Source organism: Micropterus salmoides, unplaced genomic scaffold (genome assembly GCF_014851395.1).
Source record: "Micropterus salmoides isolate LMB-PRFRI ecotype aquatic unplaced genomic scaffold, ASM1485139v1 Ms_hic_scaffold_18, whole genome shotgun sequence".
Classification (NCBI taxonomy): Eukaryota; Metazoa; Chordata; class Actinopteri; order Centrarchiformes; family Centrarchidae; genus Micropterus; species Micropterus salmoides.
This window is the reverse complement of record NW_024040928.1, coordinates 17,034,003-17,051,127: the sequence shown is the minus strand read 5'-3', so window position 1 is coordinate 17,051,127 and position 17,125 is coordinate 17,034,003. Positions and strand designations below refer to the sequence as shown.

The 17,125-nt window shown below is 40.2% G+C and overlaps 2 protein-coding genes across 8 annotated transcripts; one reads left to right on the top strand and one right to left on the bottom strand.

The window, feature by feature from the left end:
* Positions 1-916: 916 nt before the first annotated feature.
* On the bottom strand, positions 917-8,972 carry armt1 (acidic residue methyltransferase 1). 5 transcript variants are annotated; one of them, XM_038726328.1, is made up of 5 exons: positions 8,954-8,972; positions 3,920-4,025; positions 3,565-3,806; positions 2,953-3,118; positions 917-2,600 (listed from the first exon to the last, which is right to left on the bottom strand). In XM_038726328.1, the coding sequence occupies exons 3-5, from the start codon at positions 3,759-3,761 to the stop codon at positions 1,818-1,820; spliced, it is 1,146 nt and encodes a 381-aa protein (XP_038582256.1). In that variant the 5' UTR covers positions 3,762-3,806; positions 3,920-4,025; positions 8,954-8,972; the 3' UTR covers positions 917-1,817. The 5 variants fall into 5 exon arrangements, with proteins under 5 accessions (XP_038582256.1, XP_038582255.1, XP_038582253.1 ...); XM_038726327.1 differs by lacking the exon at positions 8,954-8,972 and adding an exon at positions 8,601-8,713; XM_038726325.1 differs by lacking the exon at positions 8,954-8,972 and adding an exon at positions 7,110-7,273.
* zbtb2b (zinc finger and BTB domain containing 2b) lies at positions 8,752-17,125 on the top strand. Of its 3 annotated transcripts, none has more exons than XM_038726320.1 (3): positions 8,752-8,924; positions 12,034-12,214; positions 12,778-17,125. In XM_038726320.1, the coding sequence occupies exons 2-3, from the start codon at positions 12,042-12,044 to the stop codon at positions 14,192-14,194; spliced, it is 1,590 nt and encodes a 529-aa protein (XP_038582248.1). In that variant the 5' UTR covers positions 8,752-8,924; positions 12,034-12,041; the 3' UTR covers positions 14,195-17,125. The 3 variants fall into 3 exon arrangements, with proteins under 3 accessions (XP_038582248.1, XP_038582250.1, XP_038582249.1); XM_038726322.1 differs by lacking the exon at positions 8,752-8,924 and adding an exon at positions 9,094-9,792; XM_038726321.1 differs by lacking the exon at positions 8,752-8,924 and adding an exon at positions 9,825-9,966.

Genomic DNA, 17,125 nt, shown 5'->3' with positions numbered 1-17,125 from the left:
CACACATGTGCAAGAGGTCATTTTCAAATGATGAATTTCAGATTATTATAAAAAGGATGATAAAAAATAAATCACCAAATAATTTGGGGGGCTTTCATTACAATATACCTACTTCCACATGATACTGTCAGGTGGCACACATGGTAAATTATTCAAGAAATTCATAAAGACAAAGATGATCTCAAGTAACTAGAAACCTCACCCACTAAGGAAAACTTGAATATTTCACACAGTGTCTTCATTTTCTCCTCTCTGTGCAACATCTTTGAGTAAACAGCCCAATTTTCAGGACATGTCAGGTCAAGTGGAAAACAAGTAGTTCTGATGATGATATATATATTTTTTTGCATTTTCCCTGGAATAAAATGAAGACACTGTTACATTAGAAAACAGGAAAATGAAGAGTGGGAAACGAAACAGCTAAATCACCTAAATGACTCAAGATAGGCTGCCATAATTTACTTCATTTTCAAAACAGACCACCTTCACAAAGCATCTCAGCAGCCTAAATAATGCCAATCAGTTTTCCCAGATCATTCTGGCATTGTAATAAACATTTTGCATTTCCAGCTGTTTGGTTAGTTGTTTTTCTAGGTCCAACCTAACCCTGAGTAAATGAAAGGTCAACAAGTAACAACTGTTGCGAAATGACAATGAAGAATGTCATAGTGGTGAACATTTAGCCATTCAATTATGGATTAGTTAGTTGGAAGAGCGTACAGATGCATTTGCTCATAATTGTAGGTTGGCTGCACATGCATGTGAATAAAACACCGTTGCTGCACTTGATCAATGTCAATTCAAATATAAAAAAGTAAAATCGCTACATAAAGATACTCAGAAATATTGCTGCTTTGAATTATTACCCACATCTTTCATTTCTCATGCTTGTAAAGTACGACAGTGAGGGACAAAGGCTAGTCAATGCAGTTCTTTATTAAATCAAATCCATTGGTGAAAACGATATTTCCCCCAGCAGCACTGAGAAGAATCCAGTTAACATCACCTCTGAGGTACTGACACAGACAATTAAGGATTAAGATGACAGTGTGCACAGAGACATCCACTTTTTTCTATGAAGATACAGAGGTCTGGGTTTCCATTTAAAACAAAACGAGTAGTCACTGATATCGTTACACTGCCCCAATAACAGTCTACCATCTTTGAAACTGACCAAAACAGTTATGATCTGCCTTAGGTAAATATTTTGCATGTTTTGATGCATGCATATCAATAACACTGAGTGCAACAGTAAAACAACCTGAGCTGAGCTGAACAAAAATAACTATTACATTTATCATCACTCTCCTCAACTGCATGCAAAAACAAAGTATTGTTGCTCTGGGATGGAGATTTATAAAGCCCAATTCTTCCTCAATAAGTGTTAACAGCATCTCTATTCACCTGTAAACATTATGACTTCATACATTGTGCACAACACATAAGCTATCTGCAATAAAATGCACAACACATAAGCGATAAAAAGGCAACATTGATTTGTTACCTCCGAGGATAGTTTTGTCAACATTAAATAATTGTTATGTTCAAATCATGGGGAAACATTTAGATCTAAAAGTGCTAAGATGTTAAGTATGACATGGTACAAACCTGTAGTGAAAATAATTATTAACTGTTACTGTGCGTTTCTGTATCAAACATGATGAAGTGCTAACTGACAGTGAGGAAATAACACACCATTTAACAACCTCATGTACCTCAATGGTCTTATGGCTTAAAAGGTAATTCCTGCTTATGGTACTTCTTACTGTGATGTTCTTATGAATCCATGTGTTCCCAGTGAGATCCTGAATTCAGTCTTACAGTTCTGACTTTGGGCTGTAGAACTGAATTACAGCGTACTTGCCGCTGGTCATCCAGTCTGGATCTTGGGAGGTGAGCTTCTCCCCTTGGCCCGGCTGCAGCCCGACCTGAATGTTGGCCTTAAGAGTCCTCAGGCTACACAGTGGCGCAGGTCCAAAACCTCGTAGGGCAGTAACGAAGCCCACTGTGTGATCCCAGTCCCTGTCCCCCGTCAGCTTTCTGTAGTTGAGGTCCCCCTTAAACAGCACCAGGTCTGCCCCCTGCAGGTTTGCATAAAGGTCAGGAGCATCAGCTGCCATGTCACAGAACTCATGGGGCTGTGTCCAGAAAGGATGGTCATGATAGGACCACACACCCTCCTTCAGGTAGCTCTGCCACTGGACACCACTCTTGGACATCCACCTGTGATTGGCTGCCGTGATCTGCCGAATGGTCCACTGAAAATCGTTGGCTGTGACGTCAGAGACAAACCACGGGATGGATTTGCCATGAAAGTGGACCTCACGGACAAGGCCAGAGGAAACCAGGAAATTTGCCAAGACCAAGTCAGTGACTAACTCAAAGCCAGCATTGTCTAGAACAACATCGACCCTGCCTGCAGTGGTTTCCCCTGGCTGTCCTGGCTTCTGGGCAGAAATTAGAGTTGACCATACCATGTTGGAGTCATCCACCAAGATGAAGGGTTGTAGGCTGTTGAGGGAATCTATTGGACTGGTCTTCTGCGAGTTGTCTTGACCAGCAGAGATAGACAGATCACACTTGTTCCCCCATAGAGAAACCTAGGAAGGGTGACATAAAAAAGTTAAACCTGAACCTGTTTCAATGTGCTACCTTGGTGAGGGAGAATAAGTGATACAAAAAACGGATTAATGGACAGATTAGTTTGTATGGCTTGATTAATTCATCACATTATTTGTCAAGAGTTTCTTTGTAATTGAAAATGGCAGTGGCCAGAAAGAAGTTTGATGACAGTGGTGAGACTAGTTGCAGGCTGTCAAACTAAAACCCTGGCCTAAAAGTTCTGTACAGCTGAGGGGTGCTGCATAGTCAGGTAATAATTTTCTGTGGGTTCGTCACTACGAGCAACCTGTTCAGTTTAAACAGGATTGAGCCGGTATAGAAGATACTGACCTGTAGCAGTTTGTTAAAATGCTCAAACAGCTGATTCTCAGAGAGTTCCTCCATGTTCTTGTTGATGCCCTCAAAGTATGTAAATAAGGCCATCATAGCCTGCTGAGACTCAAAAAAGCTCTGAGTCTTCACTTCATTAAAGACGTCATAGTCACTGATGGGAGGACTGAAATAAAAACAGAGATAAAATCATGACTGGAAGAGAACTACAACATAATATAAAGAAACAAAAAAAGCTGTTGGGATGGTCAATACACCAATACTTTACTGAATACCTTTTTATCATAAAACAAACACTCTAATTTTAAATTATGTAACATCTTTTAAGCCTTTTTTTAAACAATGACCCTCAATTTCATAACCTGAAACAAAATATAAAGCAATTACTGTCAGATTTCTGAACAACTAGGTGAATGATTGAATGAACTTGACAGCTTAAATAACACTGTTTTGCAGTCCAATGTGACTAAGATATAAAAATCTTGTCCTGTGATTTTGCCTATCTAAACAACTATAGTGATATATATGTACCAGCCCAAAAGACAAAGGCTCGAAAGCAGTAAATAGGGAATCAATAAAGGGTTCCCATTAAAAGATGGAAATGGTTCTCACTTGAGCCAGATGGCCTCCTGTATCCTGCGGTACATGTAGCACTCCATATAAAGCCACGGAGACTTAAACCAGCTGACGGACTCCTGGTCCCCTTGCAGTTGCTGCTGTCTCTGCAGGTACTGGTTCCAGGACTCTGTGTCTTGCATGTCGTCTGTCAGAGGTAGTACTGGCTTATCAGTTTGCAACTCATTCCTCATCTTAGACAGCAAAGATATCGTTTGCTTTTCAGCCTGGATACCCTCCTGTATGATGATGATGTATAAAAGAGGAAACACAAGCAAGACAAAATGAGCCTCACAATTCCGGATGTAGTTTAAGTTAAACTCGAACTCAGTTAATGAATAACAAGTCTTACCTCTCCATATTCTTCAAAGAACTTGTTTTTGTTGCGATGTATTGTGTCTATAACTTTGGTCAGGATCGTCGGCAACCTGTCTCTCACAGTCAAATAGGCAAATGACCTGTAGAGAAACGATGCAGCCATTAACGTTCACTTCTTGATACTGTAGCAGGTGTTTGCACCAGTAAGCTAGCCAGCTAATTAACCTAGCAAGGTGTACAGTTGGCCCTTGCTTTGCAGACATTCGGAGTGCAAAACTAATACTAGCTAGTAAACAGCTGCCATCAACAAATGCATTTGTCTGAAGTTATGCGTACACTCAGTTATTACCAACTTACTGGATTTCTGTCAGCAATACGCTAATGCTGCTACTGGTTTGAACACGACAGTGCTAGCTTTATGTGGCCGTTTAGTTACAGCAGTGTAGTTACCCACATTATTTAACATAAGTGACATAGTTGTTAAATCAGCTGTCAACGTACCCAACCACTCTGGCAGACAGGGAAGGAGGAACTCCGTGCACAGTTTGATCAGCCGCCATCATTTTTGCAGCAGACCGTTCAAATTCAAACTTTATTGATATAATTTCCAGCACAGGAACAAAGGGTAGGTGTTTGTTTGAGGCTTAAACGGGACCTGTAGACGTTTATCTTTTTTTATGTGGATTTTAGGCGGCAAAGCAGACTGTATCAAGCTGGACGTACTCTGTTTAATATTAATATTTTACACTTTATTTTTTGATTTCCTGTTTCCCTGTAGACTGGGTTTTATTTAGAATACGAAGATACCATCTAGCGGTTAGTGTGTAAACTGCACTCTTGGCAAAGATGTGTCCCATCAATGTTGCAATTATATTTTGAAGATATTTTATATTTGAAGATAGGACTTTGGTGGGGAAAGAAGGAGGGGTAGGGTATGATTTTGGCAAAACCTATTAATACTGCCTGCACCTATTTTCTTTGCAAACAACTAGGCTATCTATGTTCTTAAGAATGATTTTAGGTCCTTATCCGTTTCCACTCCAACATCCTAAAATATAGATAGAAAGAGAGAGAAACATATCGTGAACTCTAATTCAAATCAGACAGAAACTCCCCTACTTACTGGGAGAAAGACCACGAACAGAGAACAAGTGGAAACTCAGACTAGACTAATAAATAAATAAATTAATGGGTTTTTTTTATAAACTTACTGTAATATTATCGTGTTATTTGTTATTTTAATTTTTCCATGGGAAAATGCTAGTGCTTGTCAAAAACCAAGACATATTTTCAATGTAAGAAATATTTTATTTTTTGTTTGTTTGTAAACTGTAATTTTATTGTTTTTATTTATTGTTTATTTATTTATTTATTATTATTTATATTATGGGGTGGCGTTGGGACTGTGGATGGTGTGGGAGAGCCGGGTTCGATTCCCACCGTGACATCTACCAATGTGTCCCTGAGCAAGACACTTAACTCCTAGTTGCTCCAGAGGCATTTGACATATACAAGAAGTAAGTCGCTTTGGATAAAAGTGTCAGCTAAATGACAAAATATTATATATATTTTAATTTTTTATGTGAATTTCTGCTTTGGCAACATTGTTTACCTAAACATTCATGTCAATAAAGCTAATTAAAAAAATGAGAGAATGAGAGAGAGAGTGAAGTAGACCCACCTCATATTGGTCCCACTCTTGGATAAAATCAGAGCACAGGCAGCAAAGTAATCACATAAGGTTTAAGGTCCATTTTAGAGTTGGTAACGGGGCACTCTTTTTTTGGAGAACATGGCCAATTGATTTGCCTCACCCACGATTACTTGGCTGGGAAAATCCCCATATCAATTTATTCTTGGAGCCCCCCCCTCACTCATATCAGGCCTGGTAACTATGGGAACACGGCGGGCCGTTGTCAGGATGTGGGGTCCTTGGGAGTGGGAGTCCAGCTGCGTCCACCTCCGGTGTTCATCCACAGCCGGCCTCCCCATCCCCCCGCCGGGCCTCAGCCTGGCCGGATCTGTTTTTCTAAACCGAGAGAGGAGTGACTCACCACTCCGGTTTCAAAACAGGCCATGAACGGGAGGGGGGAGGGCGACAGTTAACGGTTGAAGGCTCTGTTTAAACAGATGTTTCAGCTCACCACACAGTCCTCTCATGCAACAGTAGCTTATGAAGCATTTCATTTGAGCGACTGATTATGCAGTGTGAAATTGTGCAGATTCAGACGCAAATCTCATGTCTGTACGTTTTCATTGTGACTGTGTTGTTGGTTTAGAAAAATGTATTATTGCAGGAACAATCAATTAAGTGGAAACCAGGGGTGGAACAGTCATGTGAAAGTCCAGTCTGTATCTCTACTGAATAAAGTGTCCTGAGGAAAGCCACATAAAATCAGTTTTTCTTAATGGTAGAACATTATCATAAACATCTATTGATAAAACAGAGCCAATGTGGTAAGTTCATCTACTTTTTTCAATGAACCCCTGCCTTTGCCTTTGAGCACAGTAAACATGCTTTTGTTTTGCTGTCATTTGCATACTGCTCTACCAGTGGTCTCAATCAATCTTTTGTTTGTGAAACATTTAGTTTCACTAAGGCTGTGGACAGGACAAGATCTAGGTCTGTTGTTTGTTGACAGGAGAGAGACTTTAAGGTCCTCAGGCCCTCCTTCATAGACCTCTCTGCACCATCCCATGTCTCCTTTTACAAAGAGGCTACAACTTGCTTAGTCCAGTCCTCCTTTGGACTCCCTGACCTGAGGCTGAAAGGCAACTGTAATGACAGGTCTGAAAAAAAGTGTTGTTTACAATGGGACAACATCCACCAATTCACTGATGACAACATCTGATGACAAAATATTGATGTGAATCCAAAGTGCGTTTGTGCAAAGGTCCTTCTACGCTTATCGTGCCTCTGGACAGGCAGTGTGTGGTTTGGCTGAAAGTGTCCATCAACATTTGAGTTTGTTGAGAATCACAAAATAGTAGCTGTAAATGAAGAACCTATTAAGGGTGTACAACAAGCAGGGGCAATTATTTCTTTCACACAAAAGCAACAAGTGATCAACAAGTTGTGTCTGGTGTTGGTGTAACTGACTGGGTTATTCAACCTAGTACATTAGGTCCTTGATATGGTTTACTACTAGGGATTTACACTGCTTGGCTATGGTATGCAAGGTCGAAAACAGGTTACGATGCACCGGTTCAATCAAGTAACTCACTTGTTAAGTGCTGCTGTGCAGCTCATAACCTATGAGCAACCTATGTTGATATTATAGATCTCTCTGCCATTGTGTATCTTCACAAATTAAAGAAAGAAAGAAAACAGTTACAGACAGCCCAAACATCAACTGACATCAAAACACAATTATGTACTTACAGGGACAATTACAAATTACAAAACAGTATTTACCATTGACCAGTATAGTTTGGTATGAACGGTCGAGGTAGGTTTAACCTATTTGTGTGTGGGAATCAGGTACTCTTTGTAAAACAAAACAGATGGGTAGATCAACAGCCACAACTTTCCCAACAGAAGGGCATGTGTAGGTTTTCCCTTATTTCACCAGATACTTCACATTGTACTTCCCCCAGTAGACCTATGGTAAAATAAAAGCCTTGTCAATGGTGAATCACAGGGTCCCCTAAAAATAGAACAAATGCGAACTCTATCATTTATTCTTCTAAATTTTAAGTTCATATAACCCACTACAACTGCCTTATATAAAATTGTCTTATCTTATCACTTACTGTAGCTTTCACATTACACTGTTACCGAAATGGTAACTCTAAAATGGAAGATGAAATGAAGTATAAAAGGTATTCTTGAGGAATACTGTTCTGAATATATTGTATAATAATTTGTAATTCAAGGTTTTCAACTACACAAATAAAAAAAAGCTTAAACAACTGTATTCTATTACAATCTATGATCTTCAGATGTAAATGACTGTGGGGCCTTTCTACACTCAAAACTTAAGGCAACTCACTGTGTTTGTGAGCGCCACTTCACTTTTGAGATCAAAACATTTTATAGAAAAAAATAAACATACTTGTCAATAAAACAATGCGTTTACAGCCGAATTTACTTTGATACCAAAACTTGTTGAAATGTGAAGGATCATTTACAGCAACACATTTTTAATATTTATTTATTTGGTAATATTTCTATAGTCACTTCATATTTTTATTGTCCTTATTGTATCGCATACTTTGTGTCTTGTGTCTTATTACACATTAGCCATGTAGGATTCAAAAGGGGGAAGTCTTTCTAAAATAGCTATATAACTTATATTGTCATGTCTAAGCCCTAAACATATTTTAATATTATTTTAATATTCATGTTTTTAAAACTAGTACCGTACTTTAATACTGGCGTTAAGTTCACTGAAAATATTTGAAATGTATATTTGTATATGCTAACACAGAATATTTGTGTACTTCCCTTTAACGCGTTGAAATCCTGCTAAGCTTTGAGCTCCAACCGAAAATGCAGATGTAAATGCGAGGCGACAGTGGGCAAAGCGATATTTCGTTATTTCAGTGAGAGAGGGTGAGGGACAACAAACGTACACACAGCCGCACATCGGTCTTATGTTTAACGTCCTGCTACAATAGGCTCTAAAAAAAAGTCACTACCGGCAGAGACGCGCAGCGCTAAACTATAAAACGGTGAGTCAAAGTAGCTGTTAGCTGTTTATGTTCGAACTCACCGGCTGTCAAAAAAGCTGTCTTAGCGGGGTTGATCTCACGGCGGTTACACAGTGCGGGAAATTAACGTTAACTCAACCGCCCCCTTGCTCAACGGATTTTTTCAACGGCTGTTTTTTGGCTGTTTTTTTGCCCACAGTCATGTGATTGTAACGTAAAACCCCCTAACCGGAAAACAACGACGGACGACCCTCTCCGCCACCAACGAATGCTGCGTTTGCGAGGAACAGTACAAGCTGCTGCGAGCCCAGAGAGGACGGACGAGTCCCCGGTAAAAAACAAACAACGGTGACACGGCTAACTCCACCGATTTAAGCGGAGAGCAGGTACGGCTGGCTTTTAGCTACATACTCACCCATTCGTTTACTGGTAGTGTTGTGTTATTTGGATACTTGTGTGCGCTTTGGCTGTGTGTAATTGTCACGGGGAAGTTAAAAGAAACGCATTCGTGACCAACCCCATCCCCCTTGCGTCTCTCGCTCTCTTTCCCTGTATGTGTGTGTTGTGTGCGCGCGCACGCATGTCCGTTTTCTCGCGCTAGCGATGGCAACCGACAGAGACCCGATGCAGGAGTCAGTCTGAGGCGCGCTGGTTTTGTATGGTCCCTGCTAATGCTTTATATACTTTTGTTGTTATTTTCTATTCGCATTATTGAACTGTTTTGTTTCCGTGGCGCGTTTACCCTCTGCTCGTGCTCTGCTCACATGCAGTTTAACGGTGCATTTTCAGAATAAGAGAAAATCTCACCGCGGAAGTAACTGTTCCACGTGTCTATACCTCATCAGGGGCGGTACTTTATTGTTGCAAACAAGTTAGTATTGATTAACACATGGTACTGTGGATCAAATAGTTGTGTGGCTGATCAGTAGCCTAGTAGTGTCACGCTAAGTCATGGCAATCATGCACATATTCATGAGACTTTTTCAGAAAACCTGTAAGGTCTGTGCAGCCACCAAGCAACCATGTCAGAGGCGCTGTGGCTGGAGGCAAACCATACCCGTGTTTTCTGGAGCTACATCGCAAATTAAAGCCTTTCCGGGACAATGTAAATCCTAAAATAAAAGGGAATGGAGGCTATACGGAAAATAGACATATACTGGCAAAAAAGCTTTCACAAGACATTGGTTAAAAGCTGATCCTCCACCAAAAGGCTTGACCTGCAACGGCTTGATATTGTAATAGAAATTTAATCGAGTAAGTTGAAAGAAATATTTTATAATAAGAATTGGATCATTTTCTTTCAACTGTTTAGATATGGAGAATGTCTATATGCCATGTGTTTCTGTCACATGCTGAAAGCCAAATGAAAATGGGATGACCGCGGCTAACAGCTAAGTTGTGATGAAGAAGTAGGAACCCAGCAAAAGGGTCAGTGCAACCATTAATGCAAACATATATTTGTTGGATGTATTGGGATGTGGCAGGGAGGGTGGACAGCTGCAATTTCAGTCTACAAGACAAAGTAGGTATTTTAGGTAACTCTAAATTCTACAATCATGAGGGTTATAATGTTTAGTTTTTGTTGAAACCAGAGGCCATGGTGTGGTTGAACTGAGAGGTTATTTCTAATATTTAGTACTCAATCGCATAAATGGCATTATAATGAGAGCTGTTTAGTCTATGGCTAAAACTAAAGACTATTTTATTATTTAATCTGATGATTATTAAGTGTCAAAAAATAGTGAAGAATTCCCTTTATATTCTCTAAGGAACTAGGGTGACAAAGTTGAATCAACACCTCTAAAACGGTTCGGGAGGGATGATTAATTGCAGGATTGGTAATTGGCTGCATTATTTGTAGTGAGGTGCACCTGATGAACTGGCAGCTGATTGTATATTGAAGTCATATGTGACAAGAGCATGGTTGACGGGTATTTTACGTCTTTCTGTTGCTATACCCCCCCCCCTTGCACAAGATGCGGAAATCTAGTCTTTTTTCGGAGTGCTGCAGTGCTGGGATCTTTGCACTCTGACCTCTCTGATGAAGTACATATGTGTAGATGGCTTTTTCATTGTTTTCCTAACCAGCAGGGGATATGCAGTTATTTATTTCGGATTATCTGAGGTAAATTGGCTGAGGAGGTATCCATCATCTTCCTTTCTTAGGCTGTGTTGTGTGGAGAAAGTGTTGGAGAAAAGCCTGTGAGCTGTTTCGTTTCTCCACTTGAAGGGGGGGAGAACCAGTTCTACTTTAGGAATGTGTGTCGACACCCATAACCCTGATCATGTGACGGCATGAAGCCCTTGTAGTCCTGCAGTGTCCTTTTGGGTTTACAATAGCCATCTCATTGGTCAGCAGAATGTGCAAAGCTCTGAAATGTCCCTTGAGATTGAGCGTGGATGGCATGGGCTCCATCAGAACGAAGTAATGCAGAAGGATGTTTCCTCAAAGTTTTCAAGGTGCAGACAAGAGCTATAGAGATATAACAAACTCACTTTATCTACTTTTTGTCAGTGTCTCTCACTGATATTTGGTGGCCAGAACCCTCTGTAGGTCCATATCTGTAAGAACCTGATGTAGGGCTATTTCTTTCCAGTTTAAAGGCTGATTTTTGCTCCTGAGTGAAAGTTGAAGAAATCTGATGGTTAATTGTGCTTGTTTATTGTCAACACTTGAGGTCAAACAGTGTATCACTTCACAAATCTGAGGTAGAACATTCAAAACACTTAAAATAAAATCTTTAACAAATATGCATGAGTAAAATTAAGTAAAAGCTTTTTTCAGTTCGTTTTCTTCAACAAAATTAACATCTTAATGAAAAAATTGAGTCCTAATTCATGTATGAATCAAGTGAATAAATCAAACATTTATTGAACATTTGTTATATTGTTATTGAAAAAAATTAGATTGCAATAATTATTGTTTTATTGTCAAGCCCTAACCCGATGTCACAATGGACCTCTATTCAAGCAGGAGTAGCTAAATAGAATAGATTTTTTCCTATCTCAGGTGTCACCTTTATTTTGTAATGAGCTTGCGTGTTTCGTCCTAACCATACCACCATCCTTAGAGATTGACCAAAGGGATAATGTGAGAATGATATTCTTGAAATTGAAAAGAGGTCAATAAGGAACCCTGTCTCTCTTTGTACACAGCTGTCTGAAAGATGGATATCTGCTGTTCAAATTGCTATTTAAATTCACAAATAACTTGTTTGTAGTATTCATTTCCATTGCAAATACACTTGTAGAGTGTGAATTTGGCCAGAATGTTTTTGTTGTGCTGAGTCATACGATTAATTGGCATTCTTGTCTGTGACAGTGCTAGAAAAATTGTCTCCAATGTCACAAAATGGTTTTTCACTGTTAAGTTAGCCTTTACAATGTCGTTAGATCACCACTGTCAGCCTGACTCTTTGTGGTCACAATAAACTCTGGTCTCCTTCCAGACAGGAAACTCATTGCTGCTCGTGTGTCTGTGTGCCTTTTGTGCAGGTTGAAGAATGGAGTTGGCCAACCATGGTCTTATCCTGCTGCAGCAGCTTAACGCTCAGAGGGAGTTTGGCTTCCTGTGCGACTGCACTGTGGCCATAGGAGATGTCTTCTTCAAAGCCCACAAAGCTGTCCTCGCTGCCTTCTCCAACTACTTCAGAATGCTCTTCATTCACCAGGACAGGTACAGGAGGATTGTATTAATATTGGCATCTGACACAAGCTCAACACCATGCTAAGATACTTTTTCTTGTCACATCACATCATTTATCCAACATCAAATTCTGGTGCATGTCACGACACTGACTCGTTCTCATGTTGTCAAACACTGAAGGGCCTTTTTCTCTGTAGTTGAGCACTGAACTGTATCTAAATCTTTTCAGTGTGATGACCCACAACTAATGTCATTGTTTGATCAATGGAGGTGACAAATTGGAGGGTCTGTGAGGGCATTAAGGTCAGAACATGGTACCCTGATAATGTGCTATGGCGAGGTTCCCTCACAGAAAGATATATAGACCCAAACAAATTTATTCACATGCAAGTTTTCAACAACCTGTGACCAGTAACTTAAACAATATATTTCCCTCATATAGTCAATAAATGAGGAGCAGTAACTTCACTCTGTTGTCCTTTCCTGTTGACAGCTGAAACCTGTATCACCTGCTGCTGAATTATAATGTAAAATCTTATAAATTATTATCAAGACCTTTGTCACTAGTTAACTGTAATGTCTTTCTGTTTCAGTGACTGTGTACGCCTGAAGGCTGCTGACATACAGCCAGATATCTTCAGCTACCTCCTCAACCTGATGTACACAGGCAAGCTAGCGCCCCAGTTGATAGACCCTGCACGGTTAGAGCAGGGGGTCAGATTCCTGCATGCCTATCCACTCTTGCAGGAGGCCAGCCAGTCTGTGTATTCACACCCTGAGCAAAGCATCAACCTTTCCACCTCCCTCTACGGCATCCAGATCTCTGACCAACAGGTAGCGCTGTCAGCTAGGTTGCCCAATCGACGGCAGCTCTCCTCACCTTTTGACATGGAGCAGCTCAGCTCAGAGGGCAAGTGTCCGTCCACGTCGGCTGCCACAGCTTCATTTGCAAATTCCTTACCGTCCAAACTTGCTTCCTCGCCCCTAGACATGGAGGCCTCAACCAGTGGCACCAAGCCCACAGTTGAGGAGGGGGGAATGGACTTGCTAAGTGCAGATGGTTCCTCAGCCAGTGCAATCCTCCATGTGAAGCCCAGCATCATGAAGAGGAGTTCCTCATTTAGGAAGCATTATTCCTGTCATCTGTGCAGGAGCCGATTCACCCAGAGAAGCATGCTGAGAGAGCATCTCCTCCAACACACTCAGGCTCTACAGCAGGCGCCAGCTGAGCTCAGCAATGCACTCTCACCTGTCATGACTGGAGAACATAGCATGCTAGAGGTGGAAGGGGTCCTTAAGGGAAGCAAGGCAGGGTCAGGTGCCTCGGCTTCCACTACAGCAGTAGAGGTAATCAGTGATAGCGAGCAAACGCCTGTTTCAGGTACCAACTCAGACTCTCCCCGAGCAGAGGTGTCCACGTCCAGCTGGGGGCTGGGAGGATTAAATTCTCAGGCAGACACACCACCTCCGTCTGACATTGCGGACATCGACAACCTGGAGAGTGCCGACTTGGACAGGGAGGTGAAACGGCGGAAGTACGAGTGCTCCACCTGTGGGCGCAAGTTTATTCAGAAAAGCCACTGGCGCGAACACATGTACATCCACACGGGCAAGCCCTTCAAATGCAGCGCATGTGGCAAGAGCTTCTGCCGGGCCAACCAGGCAGCCCGCCACGTGTGCCTGAACCAGGGCGCTGACACCTACACCATGGTGGACCGACAGAGCATGGAGCTGTGTGCTGCAGGCGATGACAGCAGCCAGATGGAGGCGATGTTCATGGGCTCATCAAAGCCTTACAAGTGTAACATTTGTGCGACCACCTTCTCCAGTCCCAACGAGGTGATCAAACACTTGTGCTTCACCCAAGGGGGATTAGTGGGGCTGCAGGGTAGCACGGGCGCAGGGATGCTGCTCCAGCGTGAAGAGTTTTCCAAAGATGAAGGCTCTGATTTGTCCAACTCTGGCACCCCACTGGAACCCATAAAGACTGAGGAAATCCTCGTAGAGTAGTGCCAAAACTATTTGTCTATTTTAAATTATGGTTAATAGGTAATCTAAAAGTGAAGTTAATCAGGGTGTGTATGTTGGAGGTTCACAATCTACCAAAACAGTTTTGTTTTGTTTTTTTTTGGCCCTTTTTGGAGAGTATGACTAAAAGTATATTAAATAGTAAAGTAACATCAATTGAAAAGCAAATAACATTAACATTTGACTCTAGGCTAAATTGAATACCAATGAGTGAGAAAAAGTAAGTATTATTTACTCCTTCTCATCATTTTATTGGTGGTCTACATTGATATTAGACTCTCATGTCACTCTAACACCTTTTTTCACAAGAGCTACCATTGTGGTAAGGCTGCACAGGCAGACTTTAAATATAAAAGGAAGAGGAAGCTGAGACAGTTCCGGAGGAGACAGCATGGTTTGAGATGAGTTGGCTGTGCTAGATTTGAGGAGGTGAAAAAGCTGCAATCTATTAACAATCCCTCTGGAGAGGCTAATTCTGCAGATCAGGTATTGATTATAATTCCAGTTCAAAAGCATATGCTATATTCACACCCAAGACAATCTGTGCTCTTTTTTTTTTTTTTTTTTTGAGCAGATGCCTGGAAATCTGATGCAGGAAAGTACTTTTGTCTTCCATTCATGTTTTGGTTGACAGTTTGGCTCTGCAGAAATAATACCTTAAAGTGTTATGGCCATTTTTGCGTCCTTTTCACCAACTATTTAGTTGTTTTACTCTTGTGTTTTGTTGAATGTGCTAAGTGCGCGTATGTCATTGCACCATATTAAAGCACAATTGCTCCTCATAATTAGAGTTGGGCCACTGAAAGTCGGTCACAGCAAGGGAGAGTGGTCATTTACTTTTGATTTACTTATTGAAGAAACAACATGGTCATTCAGAAATGCCTTGATGGGAGGCTGTCCTGTACAATACTGTACATCTTATCTTCATATAATTTGCTTGAATATACTTCTAAAAAAGCCCTTAATTTTAGTTTGACATGCTTTTCTAATTTTATATTCAGTGGTATATTTACAAAGATTACTTTATATTGCAGTGTTGTATGTACTGTATAATAATAGAGAAATAGCTTTTAAAATAGGATTACATTTGGTTTATTAAATGTTTATGTATTAGGGATGGGCATGATGAATCTAACTTTAATTTCTTTAAGAAATGGGTTCAAATTTGGGATTCAGTGTTTCTTCCCCTGGGTGCCAATGGGTGCTAATTGTTAGCCTTTTTTGGTGCAAATGAAAACCTTTTCTGTATATTGTTAAGGCCTTGAGCCTTTTATATTTTGACCATGGTGATGTACATATATGATGCAGAGGTTTGAAAGTTCCACCTTTAAGCTTGGAGGTCAAATAAACTCAGGCACGGATGAACACAAGGTGATTTAGCTTTAATGAGAAGCTGTTGGCAAGGAATATAAAATGACAGGGTGATATCTATACCTAAGTGACTGGATACGTGTGTTATGGGAATATAAAAGATGCTATTTATTTGAACGTACGACTACGTCCACTGTTCGGGAAAAACAGAAACACTTTCTTCGTACTACTGATGACTGGAAATTGTGAAAAATCTTTACGTAAGTCCAATTAATGTGAAGCAGTTATATCATGGTGAAACATGTCAAGTTTAACAGTAGCGCAAGTAGCATAATACAGGTTGTTTGGGAACAAAATTCTCAATTGGGCTGTTTTCAGGCGAAGATGGTAGGGTTTATGCTAATTCAAAACATATCGGCAAGCATCACTGTCTTTCGGGGGGGGGGGTGAACTTAACTTTTAAACTATCCATAACTTATAGAGCTGAGGTGGGTTTTTTTAATCTTTACATATTTGAATATTAAGATCACGTTATTTTAGGAAGGGTTGTAAAACTGAATTTTTATTGTTCCGTTTAGTGGAAAATAAATTATACAGTGTATTTTTGCTCCATTGCATTTTTTTTGCTCCAAAAATTAAATAAAGTGGAGACAATATGATCTCTCAAACTTTATCCAACCCATAATATTGCAAAAACCAATTTGCCAATTTAAAAGCAGAGTTGTTAACTAAGCCACACAAAGCTCACTGATGTGTATTTTAGAACATTATTTTAAATGTAGTCTTTGTTGGATTTATTGACTCGTTTCCACCTTTTTAATTATTTACATAATTTTATGAAAATCTAAAATAATGCCCATCCCTAGTATGTTTAATATGCATAGGTGTTTGGTTTTTTTGAGCCAGTTTTACCCAGCCTCAAGTACAGGTTTGTGACAGTGAGTACCAATTCAGTTTTAATGGGATTTTTTGCTGTATCAAGTTTGGAGTAGCAGTTGCTGCTTTGATGCAATGAGCCCAGTGTTTGGCTAGATGGAACTATTTCTCTCATGTCTACTCAGGTCTAGTAAGGGGGAAGGCTGTTATATTAGAAGTAATATCTTACTTACTAATGTTTTTGTGGTGTGCTTGCCAATTATTTGAGACTTTGTTTTTGCCATAAATCAATATCCTATCAACAACAAAAAAAATCAGTGAATTTAATTTTAACATTTAGTAGTTACTAATAGGGAAGGATTCTACATTAATTTGTCAGAGCTCGAGAGTTGATCGACAGGAATATGCACAGCTTTATGAAAAGTCTAAATCCTTCCTCACTTCAAGTTGTAATTGTTCTTCTGCAACATCAGTCTTGTAACTCAGTGGTTGTGTATGTGTGTTTAAACATCTCAGTATCTCAGGAAGATGAGAAGTTTGACATTGTCTTTTCTGTTCAAAACAGTGATTAAATTTCCAGCTGGTGATGCTACTCCCCAATGCCCATCTGACATCTACTGTGATCAATCTGTGTTCTCAGGAATGTGCGTGGTTTTCTGTATAAACAACCTTGGGTTTTTTTTTTTTTCAGTGAAGAATGAACAATAAAAACACGACTTTTTATAA